General features: G+C 39.2%; 1 protein-coding gene across 14 annotated transcripts in view; it reads left to right on the top strand.

Moving 5' to 3' along the window:
- ARFGAP1 (ADP ribosylation factor GTPase activating protein 1) overlaps nt 1–18,746 on the top strand; it is a 30,739-nt gene extending 11,993 nt beyond the window's left edge. For 3 of the 14 annotated variants that reach the window (XM_007668739.3, XM_029070359.2, XM_029070358.2), the window contains exons 7-14: nt 647–743; nt 2,276–2,332; nt 3,672–3,704; nt 5,194–5,223; nt 7,560–7,616; nt 10,794–10,853; nt 13,082–13,158; nt 14,228–18,746. In XM_007668739.3, coding sequence (XP_007666929.1) covers nt 647–743; nt 2,276–2,332; nt 3,672–3,704; nt 5,194–5,223; nt 7,560–7,616; nt 10,794–10,853; nt 13,082–13,158; nt 14,228–14,585 — 769 coding nt within the window. In that variant the 3' untranslated portion in view covers nt 14,586–18,746. The remainder of the gene's footprint in view (nt 1–646; nt 744–2,275; nt 2,333–3,671; nt 3,705–5,193; nt 5,224–7,559; nt 7,617–10,793; nt 10,854–13,081; nt 13,159–14,227) is intronic. The other 11 variants (XM_007668743.3, XM_007668744.3, XM_001506429.5 and 8 more) reach the window with 8 other exon arrangements.
- Nucleotides 18,747–25,029: the final 6,283 nt, after the last annotated feature.

A 25,029-nucleotide genomic window follows, 5' to 3' on the forward strand; every position in this document is an offset into this window, starting at 1 on the left:
GCTTGCATATAAATATATTTTTGTTTACTTCTGTGTCATGAGGGAGTTCTGCTTACCAGTGGGCCAGAACTAAATTATTTCCTGGGCCAGAACTAAATTATTTCCTTTACATAGTACCATAATGCACCATGTTTTTAGAGTGCAGTAAATTAAAGCTTACTAGAGTAGGTTTTAGTTTGGGAATGAAATACTATTTCACTGTACTGTGGAATCAGAAAATAATATATATTGCAACTTGTTTCAGCATAGCATAAACAAAGGTTGGAAGAAGATAACTACTTTTAATTCCCCTCCTGGCTTGTAAGTGAATTTTAGTAGCCTCATTCCTCTAGAGTAAAGCTATCTATTTCTGTTATAATGCCTAGCAAATGAGATCAGTAGATAGCAGAAGTGGAGTTTCTTTGTGCTAGATGATCAGGAAAATGCATATTCTTTGACATAAATTTCATGAAAGTTCATACTTGGGTGACTGAATTTAAAGCAGTACTTGTTTACTCTCTTGTTTCTAGTATAATATAATAATAAGTGCCTTTGACACTCCCCTTCCCCCAAAACAGCAAAAATAAGCTAGATTTGGTTGCCAGGTAATATTTTTTGTACCAAAAATTAATCACATGGATGGATGTGTTTGTGTTTAATGGTTCAGAGGCCAAGAGAATCGCTACGTTGGGTTTGGTAACACAGTGCCCCCTCAGAAAAAAGATGATGACTTCCTCAATAACGCCATGTCATCCCTGTACTCGGTAAGGAAATCCTCTCCTTGACTCTCCCGACCCAGTCTGGAGACTTGGTATTCATATGCAAAGCAAAATTAAGGCTCTTAAAATCAACAGGAATCAAATAGTTGAAATATCTATTCAATCCAGTGGTTCCAAAATCTTTAATTCTAGTTATTCTAGGGGACTGAATACCTGTTCTTCCTAATTATACTATGAGCCGTAAGTAAGGCAGTGACTGCGTCCACCCTGATTATCTTGCGTCTACACCAGCACTTAATACAGTGTTTGCCTAAAGTAAGCACTTCACAAGTACCACAGTTATTATTTTTAGTTCTAATCGTCCCTAGCATCCATAAACTTCTGCATTTCTTGTTATTTATTTTATTTTTTCTGAGTATAACTTAAAGTACCCCCTAAACTTCTGAAAAGCACTGGGGCATATTGAAAAGAGTGTGGGCCTGTGAGTCAGAGGACCTGGATTCTAATCCCGGCTCTGCTGCTCGTCTGCTCTACGATCTTGGGCAGATCCCTTCTTTGTGCTCTGGTTACCTCATCTGTAAAATGGGGATTAAGACTGTGAACCCCATGTGAGACAAAGACAGTGTCCAACCTGATTATCTTTTATCTACCCCAGCACCTAGTACAGTGCCTGATACTAAGTGCTTAACACATTTTTTTAAAAAAAGAAATGGGCAAGTTACAAGACAGTTATATGTTGTTTTCTTGGAACCTGTGAAGAATAGAAATATGAGTAATTTTAAAAATGCCTTTTAAAATTCCTATAGTAGAGAGCAGTACTTTTTTAACATTGCCTAATCAGAAATACGGATTCCAACCTGATAATACTTGTATCTACCCCGGTGCTTTTATCAGTGTTTGACACATAGTAAGTGCTTAACAAATACCATAAAACTAATAATGCATCAAGGAGAATGAGAACCATGCAGTATTTAAGAATGGTTATGTGCATCTGTATTTTTTGGATACATTTCTCAGATTCTCATTCTTTACAAAAACCTCTCAAAAGTGTAGGTTTGTGAGGAAAAAAATTAACCTTGGTGGGCATATGGGAAAAGTGATTGGGGATTCCTGCTCTTAGCTAGCTAAAATTGCACCATTAATGATGCTTCTGAATTGCTTAAGGAGGTAGAAGCCCAAAGATATTTACATTGTAATCTTATATTTGTATTTTAATCCTGTAACTTCCAAATGAACCTTCTTTTGATCTTTGCTACCTTGGTACTGAACCTTAGTAATATTACTAAGAAGGATGCATCACACAACAAGATCTTTGTTTTTCTCTGCTGTAATTATGAAGGAAATATTGAAAGCATGAACAGTGTACAAAGATGCCATTTAAGCATCCTCCTTTAGAGTAACCAATTTTACTCAAGACTTGCTGTGATCATTTTGCTGTATGTACCATATAGTTTTATATGGTTGGATTTGCACTCTGAAACTTTCAAGACTACCAAATAATTATAAAAATGAGAAAATCTTGATGTTTGTTAAAATACTTTACCTAAATAAGAAATATTTTCAATTGTATCTTTTAGGGCTGGAGCAGTTTTACAACTGGGGCAAGCAAATTTGCCTCAGCTGCTAAAGAAGGTGTAAGTAAATATCGCCAAACTATGAAACTGATTGTGAAAAGCTCATATATTTCATCACAAGACTGACAGTCAATTAGATTTAGCTTCCTTATAAAACTTTTCTTACAAAGTTTTTATAATTGGCTAAGATTCTTGGTATTTAATAGGCTTAGCAGATGCAAAGGCCATTCCTCTGAACTTATAATAAAAGGAATTGATTACATTAAAGATAGTTGTACCTAGAACAAAATGAATAGTACTTTAGTAAGGACTTGATTTAGTTCACAGAGTGTCACATGGAGAAATAGGCATAGTTGTTGTATGACTTGAAATCCAGTTGAAGGGATTATTTTGAGCAGAGACCCAAAAGGGAATTTGAGTTAATTCCACCCAGATTTAAGATTTATAGTTATCAACTAATAGAGCCACATTCCTGTGTAGTTTGCAGAGGTTGAAAAAGTACGAATTACAGCTTGCTAATAGGAAGGCCAGGATATCTGGACAAAAATAAATCACTGCCAATGATTAGTGTGACAATGAACCTAGAAAACTTATTTCTGAAAGAAATGTAATGTACACATTGTAGCCACACATTCACGCCTAATTTGTACTTTTAACACTTTCCAAAGAAACCAAATGGCTTTTGAGATTGCAGGCAAAAAAGCTTTGTAAAAGTAAAAATACTGTCAATCCAGAAAGTAACAAGGTAGGAAGATAAGGAGTTAGCCAAAATTGTTGAATTAAGCTAAAATGTATTCATCTTTGGGCAGCATTTTGGCCTAGTGGAAAGAGCATGGGCTCAGAGTCAGAGGACCTGGGTTCTAATACTGGCTTTTCCACGTTCCTGCTGTGTGACTTTTAGTTTCCTCAACTGTAAAATGGGAATTCAGTACCTGTTTCCCCTCCTATTTAAATAATGAGCACTATTTGGGCCTGTGGCCAACCTGACTAACCGACTAATCTACCTTAGCGCTTAAAATAATACTTGACACATAGTAAGTGCTTAACATACTATAACAGCAATTCTATAACAGTCTGTAACTGATTTATTTTTGCTATATTTTTGGTTTTGGGGGTTGTTTTAGAAAACATAGGTACTGTTAGCTAAACTAGCAGTAACATGAATTTATTTAAAACCCGTATAAAGATATCACTAGAAACCTTGCTGCTAAGGTTACTGCCGGCAGAATTACAACCTCAGCAGTTTATGTGCTATTGGAAATCTGATTTGAATAGTGCAACTTCAATTTATATAGGATGAGCAAATAAAAAATCATATTCTGTTGCTGGGCAGGTTGCTTTTATTGGGGAAAGATCATCGATGAAGAAAAAAGCACATATGTTTTATCTTCCCATTTAGGCTACAAAATTTGGATCTCAAGCCAGTCAAAAGGTAATGGAAAAACAGATTTTGTCCTTTTTCAGTAAAAAATTAGACAATTTCAGGATTTTTCCACTCATTTTATGAAGAATTTGGTATCCTTTGAGCCATATGTCCTTCTCTCTCCTTAGGTGAGGTGTTTTTATAGCTGGAGGAGTCAATTGTAGCATGGGAAATTTTGTTTGAAAAGTTTTCACTTTTTTGTTTCATTTTTAATGGAATGTAGTGCTCAAACCGCTCTTCATGGTCTCCAGTGAAAGGTCAGGTGATGGGGTGACATAACTTGCTGTACCAGTTGAGTAATTTATAAACTTCATGCTCAGTGGCAATTAAAACAAAATTTTTCTGAATGTTATGGTATTGCAGCCAATTTTGTGCAAATATCACAGCATAATGTAGACTATCAGGGTGTAGAATTTTATGTTTGCTCTTTAAGGGAGTATGCTTCTTGGGTTTTATGAAGACCTTTAATCAAGTGTATTAATAGACTGCATGTGCATAAGGCATTGCATGAACTGAAATTTAACACCATATTTAACCAAATGAGACTATTTGAAACTATTATAGCATTAAGTCCTATGTGAAAAGACGCATGTTTTCTGCTACCTAGACAAAACTTTGACAGTTAGCCAACTTGTGCACAGTCGTACTTCTGAGCATTTGATTGTAGAAATTGTATTCTAGCTTTACACATGAAGTATTCCTATAAGCAAAATTTCTCATATGTTATTCTAAGACAGAAATGAATCGTCATAGTGTGTGAAGAAAATAAATGGCTAAATATGTCAGGGATTTTGATTTTGATGCTATTCCACATGAATCTGCTGTAGATAACAGATGTTTAGTCTTTTGGGTTTTAAACTGAATAGTTAAGTTTTCCAGACAGTTTACTTGTCCAGAGGCGCATTTGTCACCACCCAAGTACCGATTCACACTAAGAGCTCCAAATGCTTACCTCCTGACTTGAATGAGGTGAAGAAGAATTTCAGTCAAGGCTAACTTCCATTTCTTCCCGTACACCAGTATTAATAAATATAAAATATGCATTTGGCAGAAATTATTTCCCACTTACGAAGTATGTCTTTATATGGTGTCCCATTAGAACAAGTGTGCATATGTAAGTAGAGTATTAAATATAGTGACTAAAGTCTGCTGATGAGAATCCTCACGGAGCTGCTGCTGTTCTTATTTCTGAGCCTCCATTATAGCAGTAAAATCTAGTTGTTAATATCTGTGTTTGCACATCCCAGATTTTAAAACTGGTCCGTTCACTGTAGGAATGTGTAATTTTAGTGACCCAGTTTAATTTCCAGTAAGAAATTCATCACAGTTATAGGTCAGCTTTTCATTTTTGTAGACATTTTTATTGGAAGTGGATCATACTTCAGAATCTGCCTGTGTAATGCTTCTGATTTTTGCTAAAAGCTGCTTCTCCCTTCCTTGCTCTCTTCCTTTCTCTCTTTTCCCATCACCCTCACTTTCTTGTGCTGTCTGGTTAAAGTTCTGGGGCTACAAGCAGCAGCCAGAGCCGGTAAAGCCCTCACATATATTGTGGTGCATGGGCCCATTGTCGCTGTTTGTGTAGAATATGTGCTTATTACTGTTGGGCTGTTTCGTTTTTGTAGCTTTTTACAGTTTTGTTCATTGTGTAAAAACTATTATGTCTTATACTTTAATGTCTTTTAACTTAGTTGACTAAGATAAAATTAGAGATTTTCATGCTCCCATGTGCAATAACATGAAATAAAATTAAGTGTCCCTATTATCTTGAGCCTTTTGAGGCCTGAAATTTTTTCACCTAATGTGGCACCAAAACCCTAAAGTTATAGGAGCTTGAAGCATCAGTTTGAGATGCTTAGGCAATTACCAGTACCCATGCTTTAGTTCCTCCCCAACCTTCCCTCCTTCTTCCCTCTCTCTTTGGCTAGCTCTTAATTAAGGGGGCCTCGGCAATGGCTCAGTGGAAAAAGCCCGGGCTTGGGAGTTAGAGGTCATGGGCTTGGATCCCGACTCTGCCACTTGTCAGCTGTGTGACTGTGGGCAAGTTACTTAACTTCTCTGTGCCTCAGTGATCTCATCTGTAAAATGGGGATGAAGACTGTGAGCCTCACGTGGGACAACCTGATGACCCTGTATCTCCCCCAGCGCTTAGAACAGTGCTCTGCACATAGTAAGCGCTTAACAAATATCAACATTATTATAGTTATTAGTGGAAGTTTAGGAGACCTGATCCAGAGTAGATAGAGAAACTTGACCATTGAACCCAAGGTCCTTAATGGGATGAATGTATTTGAGGTCTCTCTGGATTGCTGGGACTTCAGGTCCCATAGGTACAATGATGTCCATATAACCTCATGAGAGTACCACAACTTCTGCTCACACCGCCCATCCAGAGTAATGTGAAATGAGGGTTGGAATAAGCAGGCCAGGTAGAGCAGCCCAACCTTATATAAGACCATCCAGACCTGGTGATTTTAAAATTTTGAAAAACTCGCATATTATGACTTTGGGGAAGAAAATCCTCATAGTTGGAGAGTTGAAATCTATATTTTAGAATTTGCAAGCACCTTAAAGCAGTAGTATGTGAGGAGACAAGCATTTTGTATCCCTGCTCGTGAAGTCAGTTTTGAAATGCTGCACCTGAGCCTTCAGCACTTCTTTAGGAATGATTGATAGACTCTCATGCAGTCTCATTCAGTCCCTTTCTTCTTACTTAACCTGGACCTCTTTAAACCAGGTCAATTTTAGGGTGTAAATAAGAGTACCATGCAGGTTACTGAGGAGAACACTAGAGACTTATGCTTGACGTTTCAGATACCAGACTTTTCCTTTGTGTGGATGTTAATGTCTACATTGCTCTTCTCTGAGAGTTATCATTGGCCCTTTTATCCCTTATTTCGAGTTGTTCACCTTTGCATAAACAGGGGATTCTTTCAGTGATGAGTATATATAGTTATGCAATAGTCAGTTCTCCTTCAATGTGGAGAATGTGGTCTAAAAAGACCTTACATTAAGAAGAAATTGGGATGTGGCGATCGCCCAGTTTTCAGTGTATGTATATGTGGCACAGCCTTTTTGTGCATCACTCTGTTGCATTGTATCCAGCCAGGTGGGTGTTGCCAGAAGAGCATTTCCTAATTCCACAGTAGTCTTGTATCCAAACTTTTGAAAGCACATGTCAGAACTGACTAGGTGTTTTCATCCCAAGCAATGGTGCCATGTAATTTAGGACCAAACATTTAGAGCCCACAGATATTTTCGTGTTTTACAGGTAATGGAATGAACAACACATTTGATTTGGCCATGAATTGTTTTTGCCTTAGTAACAAGAATTAAGAAAACATTCCTGTATGCTGTTTCCCAAATCACTGGGATGTAATTCTTAAGTGCTGAAGAGACCTGTGGCTGATGGTAATCATAATCAGCAGGAAAGGTTACAATTAGGCCTTAGTTCAAAATTCCTTATTTTTGAATTGTGTGTGTTAATGTCATTTCTGTTTGAATTTTTCTTTATGACTTTAAAGCTTAACAAAGTAGCAGCCCTAAATTTGCTCAGTGTTGGAGATTATGCTTGCCTTTGCCACTTCAAGCGCAGAAGTCCAGCTCCTCAATTTGTGGGCCTTATGCCTTTATGTGAGAATTATTTTGGCTTTCATTTTGTTTTTTTCCCTGTAAAATGTCTTCCAAGTGTTATTTTGAATGTGCTTTAACCTTTTCCTTCAGTTGCTTCTATAAGGCAAAGCTTTTAAGGTTTGGGGCTTTTCTGTTGTGTGTTCTTGGGGAGTCCAGCGCACTAATATGTTGGCTGTAATTAATTTAAAAAAAACTGACTTTTTTTTTGTTTGTTTTTTGTTTTGCTTTAAATAGGCCTCAGAGTTAGGTCACAGTTTAAATGAAAATGTTCTCAAACCTGCACAGGAAAAGGTAACTGTTAAAAGCAAATGGCTTAAACGCTCACTGTTGTCTAGGAAGTTTAATTTTGATACTGTTCTTCAGTATAGTAAGATATAGTACTTAGTTTCCATCTAAATGTACCATATGTATTCAGGATCAGTGTGTCAAATGTTTATGGTATCATTTTAGCGTATTTGTGTTGTAGTGTTTTTAGCCTCCATCCCTAAAATTTCCATGACAAGCCTTTATTTTCTTCTGCTTTACATTTCTCCCCTCAGAATAGCATATGGGGATTACTTTTTCAATAGCTAATTCATTTAGTTCTATTAAGTGCATACTGTGTGCAGAGCACTGTACTAAATACGTGGGAAAATACAATAGAACAATAAACAGTAACATTTTCTGCCCACAAGGAGCTCGAGTGGGGAAGAACTAATTATTTTGTATATAAGGATTTTTACTGTTAGGTACTATGGAGAGCACTCATTTATTATTGGAAAAACAACAAAATACTCGATTCTGAAGGCGGTGTGCCCTTCTTATTCCAAATTCCCCACAGAACCTACCAAGTCGCCTGTACAGTAATCGTTAATGCTGGTAATTGTTAATATGAGAAATTGCGAGAATATAGGTTTTCTCTGTCCTATTTTTAGAACTGAAGCTAGATCAAGCTGGCCTAGGTGAAAATTAGGTAAATGCCCAGTGCCTCGCAAACTAGATCATACTTTTTGAGGAGTGTAGGAGGAATAACAGCAACTGGCTGCTAAAATTACCTCCATCGCACTCTTAAAAAACTATTCCCACTCACAGGCAACCATTCCCCAAGGGAACTCGATGTATTTTACTGATCAACAGACATCAACAGGACTCAAGATGGATTTCACTGCATTCATATATGAGAGGTCTATAGAGGGAAAACTTAGAGATGACAGATGGCCCATCCATAACCATGAGAACTGATGTCATGTCAAGGAGAATAATCATTTCACTGCAGCCCTTTGTCCCTTTTTGTGAAGGATTCTGAGCTGGATAATCCTTTGATCTGTGCCAGAAATTATTTTTTGTATGTTTTTAATACCCCTCCAAACTTTGTTTGTGTCCGTCTTCTCCTCCCTCAAAATTTACCAGCCTTGCTGAGTTAAAGTAGTCCAACTCATGATACAGCCATTCCTCCTCACAACCTTCAAGTATCTGTTGGAAGTTAGGATATGTTTGAGTAGGATACCCCCTTGAAATAGTTGCACTGTGGCCCTGCTTTTGAATGGAACACTTGCATTTATTAGTATATTGTGATTAGAAGAAGTGCAGTCTAGAAAGGGGATAATGCTTCATCCCAAACATTATAAACACACTGAAGATGTGTTAAATATCATGCTCAGTCATTTTAAAATTCAGTTTTGAAATTTTTTTGTCATGTCTCACATTTCATTCAAATTTGTTTTGAGTGAGATCCAAAATGCACGTGAATGTCCAATTTTCCTTGTGGCTGTCCTGCATGCTGCTTTTTCTTTTACCTATTCTGTCCGTCTCCATTGTTAGCATCTTAGCAACTACTAAGTTCTCATTTGAAAACTTTGGATAATCACTGAAGTAGTCCTTTCTCGTAAATGGGAATAAAGGTGAAGTTGACTAACTGATCTTTAAAAAATAAATGAACTTTTTGTGTTTTATCTTCAGAGTAATCATTTGATTTTTCTCTAGATATGAATGTGATGTTATCGAATTCTATAGTAAGGTCTAGCTAGAAGCTGAGTTTGTACGTTTAAGGATTCAGCTCTTTAAGGTCTATATTCAGAACAGTCTGTATTCCGACAGTTCTGCTATTACTTATACTGTAGGGATTTTATGAGTAGTAAGGCTAACTCCAGCATGTTTCTAATGCCCTGGAACTGTGGTTGAACCATGAGTATATTGGCAGTTGGATGGAGTTAGGAGATGAAACCTGATATGACTCCAGATCCTCATGGAGAATAAGTGCCCTGGGACTCAAGAAATCGCTCAAACTTGACCTTCATTTGGTAAAGTGGACTTGGGACTATTTATAATGATCCACTTGTGGTATAGAATTGCTAGGCTGTTGGCATGGATTATTCTAGTCAATATTCACAGTAAAAATAAACTAGCAAAGGCATTATTATATCTGGTTTTTGGGTGTTTATAGGTTTTTTCCCCTCTAATAATATCTGAGTTGATAGAGAAGTCCTATATGACCAATGTTTTTAAGGTTATTATCTACAGTATGGTCTAGGAGAAGGCTATAATGTGTTATTTTTTCCTGTATCTCTTTTGTTATTTGCTTTGCAGAATTGTCACTCACAGATGGCTTTGAGCACAAATTTGTGTCAGTTTAGCCTTTCTGGCTTTACTTATAACTGGTTTCCACAGTTCATTTGTCTGTAATTGTGGTTTTAACTCAGTTAATTTATTGGGTATTATAAGACTCTATTTTTGCATATGTAATGATTAGAAATTCTTTACAGATTCTTAAAATGTGGGGCTTGTGTGATAATGAATACCTCATGTCCTCCACCATGTCATGCCATATTCAGACAGACGTCTGTTGAAAAACATTTTCCAAATTCGTCATCGTGTCCTATTCAAATATGTAGTGAAAACATGTGTGGTGGTAGAAACTGAATAACCCCCAAAACATAGACTACATGGCTTTGTATAAGTGCCCAGCAGTTTAGAATTGACATTTCAAATAATTTTTAAACTCCTTGTCCAAGAGGGCTTGGTACAACGTGAGAATAGCAAATGAATACCTGTGTTGAGCTACTTACAATTGGTGTGATGCATAAATGTTGAAACTAATAGTAAGCCAGTGGCATATATTTCACAGTCTCCAGCAGAATTGTCTAAAGTATCTTGAACTGAGAAAACTGCCATTTTGAATCTCTTATAATTGCCATGATTTCTCTTTTTCCAGGATAGCTTTTAGAATTAAAAAACAGGATTTCCATTATCTGTAGTGATTTATAAGCATGGAGACTTAGCTTTTATGTGTTTCAGTAATTTTGGGACTTAGTATAATGATGAGCAGCAGAATTTAAAGAAGGTGTGTGCCTAAAAAAAAAATCAACACATAGAAATATTATACCTTATTGGGCTATATTCTCTTTATTAGAAGCTTTCATATTAAGCTGTCCTGTGGGAAGCATTTTTTGCTGTTTTGTTTTGTAACTGTAGACATTTTGATTCACTTAGGTGAAGGAGGGAAAGATTTTTGATGATGTTTCCACTGGGGTATCTCATTTGGCGACTAAGGTATGGAAGGTCTTGCCTGAACAATAGCAGGCAAAAACATTAAGCCAATCTCCATATTCCCTTTTACACAATTCAAAAACCACATGCAAAAGGGAAATGGGTTGCTTCAATCCATTTTCTGTTAACGGTGTGTCTCAGACGCAAATGGAGTGTGCATTGCTGATATTATGAAACACTTTCATGTGTTAACATCTTAGGGGCACAAATAAACACTTGCTTTTTATGCACCGGAAAGCAATTTTCTTGGTGTAAAATGAAAGCATCTTGTATATCCAACTATTCTTGTGTATTTGCAGAATATGGAGATAGCTTAGACTATGAACTTTTAAAAGTTATTAACACCTATTGCCTCTTTTCCTTCTACTTTTATGCTGCCATTGATTTGTCACTTGGTAAGTGCTCTTAGTTCCTATTTAAGGTGTGACTTGCAAGGTTTTATGTCACATGGATCAAGTTTTAATTTTAAACAGTTAATATTTAACTTAATATGTGCTTATGTCTTTTTTCCCTTTGTGATTGAACCAGTCTTTTTCTCCTCCAACTCTTACTCTATTGTTTCCTCTCTAGGCTGGTTTTACCAAACAAATATGTTTTTTTTCCTAGTAAGATTATATTAGGCATTTTTGACATATTTTATTTTGGTAAGGACAATTTGGCTAAAAACTACATTTTAATCTGAACAACCAAAATCAGCTCTTATAAAGTTCAGCTGGCAAAGAGGGCATTGTAATGATATAAGCTCTATAGAAATATTACACATTTCTAATTTTATATCCTCTTTGTTAATAGAACAACTTGCTACTTTTCTCCCATACAGTTGAAGAGGGAGGAAGTAAAGAAGCACACTCTTGACCCGTAACCCACTCCTAAACTTAGGGAAACATCTAGGGGCAAATCCCCAGCCTGGTGTGGTTCTGGTTCTCAGCCCTTTATTGTTTCCACAGAAGCAGCGTGGCCTTGTGGTAAGATCACGGGCTCGGGAGTCAGAGGATGTGGGATCTCATCCCGACTCTGTCACTTGACTGCTGTGTGACCTTGGGCAAGTCACTTAATTTCATTGTGCCTCAGTTACTTCATCTGCAGATTGGGGATTAAGACTGTGAGCCTCATATGGGACAACCTGATTACCTTGTATCTGCCTAAGTGCTTAGAAAAGTGCTTGGCATATAGTAAGCGCTTAACAAATACCATCATTATCTAATTTGTTATTGATGCATTTGTGAGGCACTTTATGCCAAGCATTGAGCTTAGTACTGGGTCAAATACAAGATAATCAGGTCAGATGCAGCCCTAGTCCCATATGGCGCTCACAGTCTAAGTAGGAGAACAGGTATCGAGTCCTCATTTCACAGCTGAGGAAACTGGAGCACAGAGAAGTGGACTGACTTGCTCAAGGCCACAAGCAGGCAAGTCGCAGAGTTGGGTTTAGGGCCCGAGTCCTCTAACTTCTAGGATCTTGTTCTTTCCATTGGGCAGTGCCATTTATAGTAGCTGTTATTCTCCAAGATGACTTTTGAATCACTTGGACACGTGGTGAAGATGACATGAATTTCTCCTGAATGGAACTTGAATGGCTGCTGGGGAAATTTGTAGGTGCCATAGTAGCTTATCTCACTATAGTTATTAGGTAATTTTGGTATTAGGTACTTAGGCATCTATTAGTACCTACGCTTTACCATCTTTTTACTTTGTAGGGTCCCATAGTGACTCATCATGGCAGCAAGGAACTCTGGTGTGTGGTCGCAGTCAACCCAAGGACCCACTCCCAGGAACTTTTTTTTACCTTCAAGATGAGGAAGGTGGGACATGAGACCCATGTCTCATTGCAGGAGCCCTGGAAAGGAAAATAGGGTACTTCCAGGAGCTGAAGAAGGGTTGCCCAAAGCCTATTTTTAGTTTTGCGTGTTGAGCTACAGTGCTCTGTGTGCAGGCACACGTGTGTATGTATGTGTGCGCACGTGCCACTGGAGGCAAGAATTAGAAGAGACACTGGGAGCAGGCATGAAGAGGACAGTGTAGTTTTCAGTAGAGATTATGCAAATATAATACATTTTTCCATTTTTTAATTTTATTTTATAAGATCCTTTTATTTTGAAGCATTATATTTTGGAGAAATCTGGTATTGCAGAAATTGTTTTTAATGTTTTGATTATTGTAACCCTCCTGAGTGAGCACCAAGTAGTACAAAATAATAGCTCAGATATAACACACCCTTTGCTTCTGTCTAGGTTCAGGGCGTTGGCAGTAAGGGATGGCGAGATGTCACTACCTTCTTTTCAGGGAAAACAGATGACTCTTCAGAAAGGTACATTTCTGTTTTCTTCAAATTTCATGACCCCCCCCGCTTTCTTTGGGTATTCTTTCTAAACTGATTATAGATACTTTCCCAAGAGTTTCTTTAATGGAAAAATGCAACGATATCTCTCTGAGACCACCAGAGTACACCAAGTGCACATATCGGGCGTGCACTTAGCATAGAAGGGTGAACATGCCCTCCCATTTTCCAAGAAGAAGCCTCTGGCTACGAAGGCCACGCTGACTGTGACGGCAGCAACTAGAGATTCTGTTTTGACCTGCTCCTGCCGTTACCATTTCTGGTTCCTGCTGGGCCCTAAGGGAGGTGAGAACTTGAGGACATCCAGCATGGAGAGGAGCAACAGGAACGGAAAGGAAAAAAGTGGATGAGGGAAAATAGGGATCAGCTTGGAGCATGCTGTCAGTCAGTATTTATTGAACATCTATTTTATGTGGTGCCAGAGGCCTCAGTTGTGGCCAAAACCCATAGATTGCTGAGGCTGCAAACCAGAGAATATTATTGGTCACCCTTTCAGTGTCTACAAGGCCTCCCTTGTAGCTATGGAGAGGGCCAGTTGCCTGAGTCTGGTGTAGTACCGTTGAAGTGGGATGGCAGGTGGTCAGCTACATAGCAGTTGGTTGCATGCAGGTTTGCGACAAAGTTGTTTTCTTGGTATATTTGTGGGGATGAGGTAACACCCCAAACCTAGGACCAACTTTGCAAACTCCAGGTCATCTGCTTTCTCTGTTTGAAGTTGCCCTAATCTGCAAGAGTAAGGGCTCGATGGAGAAAAGATCATTTATATTTATGGCTTTTTTTCCTTCCAATTTACAGGAAGTTAATGATGCTATTCTTAACTTTAATTAGGCTTTTGTTGGCTTTAGTCATAACCATTGATTCTAGTGTAGCATTTTGTGTCTATATGTGTTTCTTGGAAGTATGGTGCTAATCTACCAAGGGGAAGCAACTTGGTAAAAAGTCAAAGGCACCCAGACTACTAATGTGCTCATTTAATGTAAAAACATTTGAGAGAAATGGAAAATAAAGTTGTATGTTTTTTTTCTCCTTCTTTCCAAAGACCACCTGAGGGCAAGAGTTACCAGAACAGCGGAGGGGAGAACTATCAGAACAGTGCTGTGGATCAAAGCTTCTGGGAAACCTTTGGAAGTTCTGAGCCATCTAAACCCCATAAATCACCAAGCAGCGACAGCTGGACATACGCGGACAATTCCACAGAGAAGAAGAGCTCTGATAGCTGGGACGTCTGGGGTTCGGGGTCTGTCTCCAACAACAAGAACAGTAACAGCGACAGCTGGGAAAACTGGGAAACCACCTGGGAAGGTGCAGGAGGGGAGGGCAAGAACAAAAAAGGCCCCAAGAAGGCCCCCAAAGCATCAGCCACAACTGATGAAGGTTGGGATAATCAGAACTGGTAGGACTCTGCCTCTGCAGTGGAGGAAGAGGGCTGATGAGAAATATTACCAACACAGATTTATTTGGTGGTTAGCCCGTTATCTTGTCTTTAGCCTTTCTTATTCTTTCTTCCATTCCACCTGAAAAAAACCCACAAAAACCTGTCAGCCCGAACACAGACAATTTCTTTTAGGTATTTCTTGCCAGTTTCAACTGAACCTCAGTGCTCCAATCACCAGGACTAACAATTATAGGTGTGCCATTTGAAACTGGTTAATGTTCTTGAAATGTCATATCAAAGAAACAAACTCAGTGCAAGCACATTCTTATGACTCAGTGTTGCATGTCTCTTTTCCTGTCTTCATTTGTTTGAATGAGGTGCTAGAAAGAATCGGGGGTAGTAAATGGCATATTTTCAGCAAATGGCCACTGAAAACTGCAGTGTTTGAAATGAAAAAGATTTATTGAAGTACTTCAACTCAAGAAGCCATCTTCCAGAATTATTAGGATTGAATGAAATGAAATAGTGTGGGATGCTTTTGATGCAAGATACATTAATATATTGCAATCCTTTTTAAAAATTTTTTAAAAAAATTTCTGTCTTCGTTTTAAAGGTTTCTTGAGGGAAAAATTGCTGAAGTTAGTCGGAATTTAAGAAACCAATACCAAGACTAACATTGAAGTTTTGTTGCCCTGGCCTCATTGAGCTGTTCAGAATGTCTGCACTGCCTGCCTGATCTTAATCTTTCATTTAGGATTTCAAGGTTTTTCCCAATGCTCACCCTCCACAAGCTGATCATGGGAAGCTCATACTTTAAAAAGAAGCAAAGGGCTTTCTCTTTCATCTGTATTCTTTGTTTCACCAGTAAATCTCAATTTGCAGAATGTAGATGCAAATATATACAAACCCTATTCTTGGAGCTTTGTTTACTCATCTTCATATATTTGAACTTTAAATCAATGCTGATACCTTAGAATGATTAAGTCATGGACTTATCAAGTCATGAGGTGTGTGAAATTATTTTGAGTAAGAATTTAATAGTACTGGTGGAATTTTCTCTCAGGCTAAAAAGTCCTTGCATTTGCTTCATTAATTACTGAGCAGTGGTATCTTTTATTTTCCCCTGCCTTTCTGCTCTGTTTTTCTTCCACAACACAGGTTTTCAATTCTTGTTTTGGATAGAACGTTGTTGGGAAGTTTTTCTGATAGCATGCATATCTAGACAGATTACATTGTGATGGGGGGAAGGAACAGCTTGTGCCCATGTCAGTTAAGATACTATATGTAACATATTCTTAATTCAGTTTTCAGGGATGTAAGCTCCATTTTGTAGGGGAATTATCTCCTTTCTTTAGGTATTTTGCAGCTCTTCGAGTTTTCACTGTTTTGCAATATTAATATACTGCAGTAGTGAAACCCATTTATACCCTCAATCATGGTGCCATGGGCAAAATTTATCTTCTAGGAAAAAATTGTAAAATCATCTACTGCCATCACTCTATGGAAGTTTGAAAGATTCCAAGAAAAACTTTAAAGTGATGAATGAAATGTCATTGATAATCTGAGTAAGCTGGTTGTTTCTTCCAGTAAGTGATGAGAATGTGAGCCATAAAAATGCTCCACAAACTTACAAACCCAATGGGAACTAGAGTCAGTTTTTGGCCTCAGATTACATCTGGATTTGAGTATTTTAAAGGAATTAGATCATTACATATAGACTTATATTTTGCCTTCTTTTTATCATCATAGTTAGATTATTGTTTGCATTGTTTAAGGTGGGACTTTTTTTTTTCCAATTGTTGTTTCTACCTCCTATTTTGTAGGCATCCCCTGTTTCGCTGTTGTTATTGAAACCTTATAATGAGCCAGTTCTTGTTTGTTCATTTTGAGTTTTACTCAGGGTCTTGGTGCCCTAATTATATTAAAGCACACTCCTATTTATGGATCATTCTTCCCAGCACCTCTATTCTTCACATTTGATCTTTCTTGAAGTGCAAATCAGAGTGAGATCTCAAGACTGATGTTCACTATTCTTGTAATGGCGCTAGTTTTTCCAAGAATCTCCACTCCTATAGGAATGCCTTAATTATTTCCCCCTTTTCTCAGTTTGTCCTAAGCCATCAAAGTTCAATTGCATGTTTAGCATAGTATAACTTTGCCTCTTATCTTTTTGCATCTACCCCTGTTTGCTCTTATCACTTGACTGCAGAATTTACAAACAGTATTGCATGTGTTCTTGAAAGCCTTGTTGTAACTTATATGTGAAGTGGTTGTTTTCCCACTCAAGACTAGCAGTATATCTGTTGTGTGGTTGTAGCAGTTGTCATGTCTGACAAAATACTGGCAAGGTCATCTAATTGCTGCTGAAGTTGTTACTATCTAAAATAATACATTGCCACTTCAGCTTCCTGTGTACTGTTTTATTACTGTTGGTTTTATCAATGACTTGAATCAGTTTGCTGCAGTAGGGGATACAATTAGGATTTAAATAATTTCTCTTGCATGCTTTTTAAATTTTGTTGAAACATTCCATTTCTTCATTCCCATAAGTATGGGAATATTAATTAATATATTAACCCTTTTATTATTAACTCTATATTTCCAGGATTGACAAATCTATTTTTTTTTCATGAAAACTAATATTTTCATCAGCATCAGCACTTTGGTGTAGAAGACTCATGCCTCAGTTTTCCACATTTTGATGACAGTGATAGTTTTCCAGAGGATATAATGAGCCCCTGAGGTGTACAGTTGCAGTAAGAGACCTGGTCATTATTGAGTATTGCTATAGGATATGTTTGTTTAACAATTGGAAAGAAAATGAAGGTTCTGCAGTTAAATGAATGAGGTCTGTGTTATTCCCGTTTTTTTTTTTTCAAGCAAGGGGAAAGACTATTTCCTTCTCTCTTCAGAGGAGAAAACAAAAGTCATGGATGTACCTTTTGATGAATTCTTGAAGTCTTTGAAATCAGTTGCCTTTTTAGAGTTTCGTATAAGTTGAGCTTGGATGCCCAATCTAATTTCTAGTGGACATTCTAAGAAATATTCTGAGAAAAAAAAAGCAGGACCTGATTGGAATTTACAACTCTTGTGGCCAAAAGGCCATGGATTACATGGCTGAGGATTACATGACCCTTTGGCTGCAGGAAGTTCAGTCCAGAAAAAGGTTTGAAATGCAGCGGATATATGAGAGAGGTTGTCCTGTTGCTGATGGTTTTGAATCCTCCTTTGGGTGATTGAGGCCTTGTTTTTGTAGTGTTCCAGTCAAACTCTAGCAACTACAGTTAAGTAAAGTATCCCAAAGAGAGCTCTAATTAGGAGAAACTTGTCTGTCAGGGATTAACACTCACCAGTGTTTTGTTGTTACTGCTCAGTAAAGTTTCTCCCTTTAAAGGATCGAATAGTAGCATAGAATCTCTGAAAGCAGTTTGTAGTCAGATGTTCAAATTATGTGCCGGGTTCTAGAGGCATGCTGCACCTATGTTCTTGCATTACCAATCCACAGTCATGTAGTACTATGGTTTCACATTTCTTCTCCCATACTTTTGTGACAGGTTGGGGGAACTCTTCTGTGCTCTTGAATTTTAGCAAGTGCTTGACCTATTCTCTTCCATCTTTGGATCTGAAGGATAATGCTGCTGCTTTTTTTTTTTTTTCCCCAGTCCAGACATTGTAACATTCCTCGGGTAGGTGATGTGTTTGTTAGTGTAATAATAATCAGTGCAATATCTTAAATGTAGTTGAACCTCTCCCCCTCCTTTGTTGTCTAATCCAGGAAGGAGATTTAAAGATACAGTGTTCCTTTATGTAATCTGAGTAGCTGACAGAAGGATTTTACAAGGTTATGTGCCTCCTCGAAGAAAAAGATATCAGGGTATTTGTATTAGCCGTCGAGAAGGGGATGTCGAACCCGGTTTCCACAATGCTGGAATCGAGTGGTCCAAGGTGACTTTATAGGGTGTGACCGAAGAGTACCACTCTTACCTCTTTAATGTCAGCTGGGTGATTTTTAAATGTATTTGGGGGAGGGGATGCTGTAACTTTAATATTCCTGATATGTTTGTGTTGTGCAAGGACATGAAAATTTCGGTGACTAGTAACTCTGTAATGTAAGAGTGCTATTGGACTTAAACTGCAGTGTCATCTTTTAAATGAGAATTACAATAAAGCAAAGAGAAATAGATGAAGTGTTTGAGTGAATCCTAAGAAACCATGGTTTTTAGGTCAGCAAAACCAATAGTAAATATCGTCATTGACACAGATCTTACAGATATGTATGGGATACCATGAAGTCAGTCAAATAATGACCGCAAATCCGATGCTCAGGACCTTCATTAGAGTGCTATTGCCAAATTGACTAAAAGGAGCTCTAGAGCATGAACAGGGAATGTGAGATGTGATTGGGAGGGGGAAAAGCTATAATCAGTTGTGTTCATTGAGCACTTACTCCGTGCAGAACACTGTACTAAGTGCTTGGAAAAGTACATTGTGATAAAGTGGGTAGACGCTTTGCAAGGGAGAGTTTGAGAAGAACTTTTAAAGGTAACAAAATTAATTTACATGCAAATGTAATACAAGAGAAAAGGTACCATTTCAGATACAGAATTATTGCATTTTGCTATTTTTCGTGATCATCCAATTTACTCTTAAAAGCTGAAGAATTGATTTTAGAGTTAGCTAGCCCATTCAGTCCATGGCTCAGTTCCCAACTTCTGTTTACGTCCACTAGAGGGAGTAATTCATTACCCAATGCCATTTTGTAGATTCTAATTGAGTGCAGATCAAACAGACAGGAATGAAATAAATTGGCTATTCTTTCTGTTGCCTCTTTTATCTTGACACACTTTAACCCGATAGTTTAACTTCAGAGGCCAGTCGTTATGTCTTTGAGAGGTGAGAATACTTTTCTTGAGACTTTCTGGCTCCCTCTTGCTAGGAAAAATTGCCCATCAAATAGAAGGCCCGGGCAAAAATGCCTCACATTCTATTGAAAACAACTTCAGTGGGTGATTTACTGGTGGTAGATTTTTGCCTCCATTCTCTTTTCTGTTTGTTCTATTTAACGACTTTAAATGAAAGAAATTGCTTTATAAGAGGAAAGCAGCAAATGACATCAGGTTTGTGGTAAATTATGCTAATTTACTACTCCAGCCTTGGAATATAGAATCTTGTAGATTATTATACAATATTCATTTAAAACATGGATTAATTAATGATTGCTATTTAAGTGCTTGCCATGTGTCAAGCACTGTTCTTAGCGTTGGGTAGACACAAACTAATCAGGTTGGACACAATCCCTGTCCCACATGGGATGCTCAATCTTAATCCCCATTTTATAGATGAGATAACTGAGGCACAGAGAAGTTAAGTGACTTGCCTGAGGTCACACAGCAGACAAGTGGAATTAGAACCCAGGTCCTTCTGACTCCTGGGCCCGGGCTTTACCCTCTAGGCCATGTTTGCACTGGAGTGCCTCACCTCAAGTTTTAGAAACTCAGAAAGCTCCCAGGTCAACTAATTAATTATACGAGAAGTATTGAGTTATTAAGTGTGTGGTCATGTACTAGGATGGAAGCACTTGTTATTCACCCATTCTCAACCCCACAGCACTTATATATCTATCAATAATTTTTTATATTAATGTCTCTCTCCCCCTTGTGGGTAGGGAATGTGTCTACCAACTCTGTTGTTTTGTACTCTCCCAAACACATAATACAGTGCTATGCACACAGTAAGCACTCAGTAAATACCATTGATTTTAATCCAACTCTCTCCTTGACCCCCTCCAGTCTGGCTTCCGTCCCCTCAACTCCACCAAAACTGCCCTCTCAAAGGTCGCCAGTGACCTCCTTCTAGCCAAATCCAATGGTTCCTACTCTACCCTAATCCTCCTCGACCTCTCAGCTGCCTTTGACACTGTCAACCATCCCCTTCTCCTCAACACGTTATCCAACCTTGGCTTCACGGACTCCGTCCTCTCCTGGTTCTCCTCTTATCTTCTCTGGCCGTTCATTCTCAGTCTCCTTGGTGGGCTTCTCCTCCCCCTCCCATCCCCTAACTGTAGGGGTTCCTCAAGGGTCAGTTCTTGGTTCCCTTCTGTTCTCCATCTCCATCCGTCACCATGGACGGCGGCACTACCATCCTTCCCATCCCACAAGCCCGCGACCTTGGTGTCATCCTTGACTCTGCTCTCTCATTCACCCCACACATCTAGTCCGTCACCAAAACCTGCCGGTTTCACCTTCACTACATCGCCAAGATCCGCCCTTTCCTCTCCATTCAAGCCGCTACCTCGTTGGAACAATCTCTCATCATATCCCCACTGGATTTTTGCATCAGCCTCCTCTCTGATATCCCATCCTCCTGTCTCTCCCCGCTTCAGTCTATACTTCAGTCCGCTGCCCGGATTGTCTTTCTACAGAAACGCTCTGGGCATGTCACTCCCCTCCTCGAAAACCTCCAGTGGTTGCCTATCAACCTTCGAATGAAGCAAAAACTCCTCACTCTTGGCTTCAGAGCTGTCCATCACCTTGCCCCCTCCTACCTCACCTTCCTTCTCTCCTTCTACAGCCCACCCTGCACACTCTGCTGCTCTGCCGCTAATCTCCTCACTGTGCCTCGTTCTCGCTTGTCCCGCCATCAACCCCTGCCTCGTCCTACCTCCGACCTGGAATGCCCTCCCTCCTCTCATCCACCAAACTAGCTCTCTTCCCCTCTTCAAAGCCCTACTGAGAGCTCACCTCCTCCAGGAGGCCTTCCCAGGCTGAGCTCCCCCCCACCTTTATCCTCTGCTCCTCCTCTCCTCCCCTTCTCCCCTACTCTCTCCCTCTGCTCTACCCCCTTCCCCTCCCCATAGCATTTGGGCATACTTGTATGTATTTATCACTCTATTTTATTAATGATGTGTATATATCTATAATTCTATTTATCTATTTTGATGGTATTGATGCCTGTCTACTTGTTTTATTGTCCGTCTCCCCTTTCTAGACTGTGAGCCCATTGTTAGGTAGGGATTGTCTCTATAGCCAAATTGTACCTTCCAAGCATTGAGTAGAGTGCTCTGCGCACAGTAAATAGTAAATATGATTGAAAGAATGAATGAATGCCCGATTAGGGAAAAGACTGAAGGGCTAGGAGAGGCTGGTTCTAATTCAGCTCTTTCACTTAACTTCTCTGTGCCTCAGTGTACTCATCTGTAAAATGGGAATTAAGTATGTTTCTGTACCCCTTTTGACTTCGAGCCTCTTGTGGGACAGGGAATGTGTCTGATCTGATTACATTATATCCACCCCAGCTTTTGGCACACTGTAACCACTTGACAATACCCCAGTTGTCATTATTTAATGTTCCTCATGGATGTGCCAGTTAGATCAGACTCGCTGTCTTCAGGACTTCTGGATGGAAGTAGCAGAGTAAACTGTGGTAGAAAAAACTGTACAGGAGGCAGGGCAGTCCCATTGAAATTCCCAGCACAACCCTTGGGACTGAACCAAGAGGGAGTTGTGGTTTCTTAAATGAGTCAATTCCAAACCATCCAGGATTTAAGACGTTGCAGGCTGGAACTCCCAGCAAAGTGAATGAACCTGTGCTTCCGCTGGAGCAATAAAGGGTTGCGTTCATTTCCTGGAATTAAAATGGCATAATTGAATTGGTCGCGAAATGAAATGTTCAGGCCGAGATTAGCCACTGACTAATTATAAATTACTGAAATAACACAATTGCTTCCTCCAGATACTAATTCATTCCTCTGATTATTTGGGTCTCTATGAATTGGTTTGGAAGGGAAAAGGGGGACTGGAACAAAAGAGTGCTTTCAACTAGAGTGCTTTTGAGAAGCAGCATGGCATAATGGATAGAGCAACAGCCTGGGAATCAAAAGGTCATGGGTTCTAATCCTGGCTCTACCACTCATCCGCTGTGTCACCTTGGGCAAGTCACTTCACTTCTCAGGGCCTCAGTTGCCGCATCTGTAAAATGGGGTTAAGATTGTGAGCCTCTTGCAGGACAGAGACTGTGTCCAACCCGATTTCCTTGTATCCACCCCAGCGCTTAGTACAGTGCCCGGCACATAGGAACAAACACCACAATTATTATTATTATTTATGAATGTCATTTCATCACATTTTTATTTCAGCGAAAGCTCTGTTGGGGAGTCGGCCTGAAGCATCAACTTGAGTATCACCTGGGAATCAGCAGCCAGAAAAACAATCAACATTTTGCTCTCTCAATTGTGGGGTTAAAAGAAGAGCTACAAACATTTTCATCTGGAACTCTTTCAATCCTGACTTTGTGTATGTACACTGCACAGGTGTAAATGACTCAAAAACAAGGCAGGTGCTGGTTACTATGGTTACAGAAGGCTCCATTCAGACCCTGAAATTTGCCCCCTTAATGTTTTATCCAGCCACCGTTTATTTTTCTCTGAATAAATTGATAAAAAGCGCAGAAAGTATACTGAGCAAATGTTAGAACTATACTGCTAATGGGATTAATAGTAGAGAGGAGGTGAACCAAGGGGAATGTGTGACAAGAGCAAACGGGTGTAATTGTATTCTGAGGAATTTGTTTTTAAAAGTGCATTATAACTTTCTTGGTTGATAGGATGACTCCAGGTTAACACGGAGCATGCTTGACTTTGAATCATGCATCCTTGTCCCAGTTCTTCCATTAGTTCCTTTCGGCTCTATCCTTCTGGCATTGACAACTCATTTGCATGGGACCCTCCTACATATCAGAATCATCTCCTAGGGGTACTTAGAAATCCTCAGATTGCCAGAAAGAAGGGCCAGCTTTCCTAAGCCCACCTAGCAGAAGTTGGCCAAGAGAAACACAATAACAGCATCTTATAACCGAAAGAAAAACTTGGAAAATACACCTACTGCAGGAATTCCCCTACCCTGCAAATACCTGTGGGTTGTCTGCCAGCTGTTGAGCCACAAACTCTGGCCAGGAGGCTTAGAGCAATCCAGTCAGTGAATCACAAGCGTCTCTCCTGGCCTAGTGCAGCTGGACTTATGCCAAAGCTAGAATACATAGCTCACCTCACAAGTCCCATCTGCCCTGAGTCCTGGTCTCCATCCCTTGCCGTACCTAGTGGGTGAAGTTAATATGTTGATTCTAGTAGGCGAGGGACAGAAGAAAAGAAATAATAGGTTGTGGTGTTTAACCACTTACTATGGGCCAAGCACTCAGATGCAAGGTAATCAAGTCAGACACAGTCCCTGGCCCCCATGGGGTTCACATCTAAGGAGGAGGGAGAAGAGGCATTGAATCCCCGCCTTTATAGATGGGAAAACTGAGACCCAGAGATGTTACACGACTCGCTCAAGGTCGTTTAGCAGGCAAGTGGCGGAGGTGGAATTATTAAACGGATCCTCTGATTCCCAGGCCCAGACTTCTTCGTAGGTCATGCCGCTTCCCCCCAGATCTTCCTTGCCAGTGTCTTACGGTTATGTAAGAGGAGGGATTTTTAAAATGTATTCACAGCAACTTGAATGTAACCTGTTCTTTGGGTCTTGGATCAACTTCCAGTTGTCCCAAGGGATTCACTTTGAACCACTACTCTTAGGTTATGATCTTGTCACCTCTAAGTTTCTTGGACCAAAGCTTCAGGTGGAACAGGAATGGCCTCTGAAGGATTCAGAAGTGTGAGTACTGTTACTTTGAACAGTTAACCTGAATTGCCTAGTTTAAACAAACCATATAAGTTGCTACCGTGAGTCCTCTAGCATTGGTTAAGAGTTGATAGCTCTGTGGTTTCCCCCTAAGGGAGTCCTTCAAAGTCCAGTTTTGGCTCCGCTTTTCCATTCTGTCCTTCTCTTTTCCATTTACACTCCTTTGAACAACTCAGTGGCTCCCATGACTTCAACCACCATCTCTATGTGGATGATTCCCAAATCTACATCTCCAGCCCTGATCTATCTCCCTCTCTGTGGTCTTCTATTTTCTCCTGCCTTGAGGGATCTCTACTTGGGTGTCCCGCTGACAACTCTAACTTGTCCAAACTAGTATGCATTATTCCACTCAAAACCTGTGGTTTCAGTTGAACTTTTAACAGGGCTTCTGTTACAGAAAAAGTTTGTAATCATTTACATTCAGAGTGACTAAAGCAAATTGGGAAACATTTAATTTAAAAATTTAAAACAAACTATTTTGTAGAGATTGGTATTTTCTCTGTTAATTTGCCTGACAAAATCGGGCACTTCACAAACTGCTCCAGGGTTCAGGTGCATAGTGTTATTAACCAGTCAGGAAAATATCGAAGAACTGCAATTGATATCTTGAATAAATATATTATGAAACAAATGATTGCCCTATTGAATAAGACCAGTTAAAATTAATAGGAGATAAAATGCAAGCCTGAGTTCTGTCATGGAGGGTGGAGAACAGATACTTGAAATCCACAGGTGATCCAAAATCATTTTACCAAAAATTTAAGCCACTCCGAAATGACTTAAATAGCAAAA

Source organism: Ornithorhynchus anatinus, chromosome 8 (assembly GCF_004115215.2).
Source record: "Ornithorhynchus anatinus isolate Pmale09 chromosome 8, mOrnAna1.pri.v4, whole genome shotgun sequence".
NCBI classification, from domain to species: Eukaryota; Metazoa; Chordata; class Mammalia; order Monotremata; family Ornithorhynchidae; genus Ornithorhynchus; species Ornithorhynchus anatinus.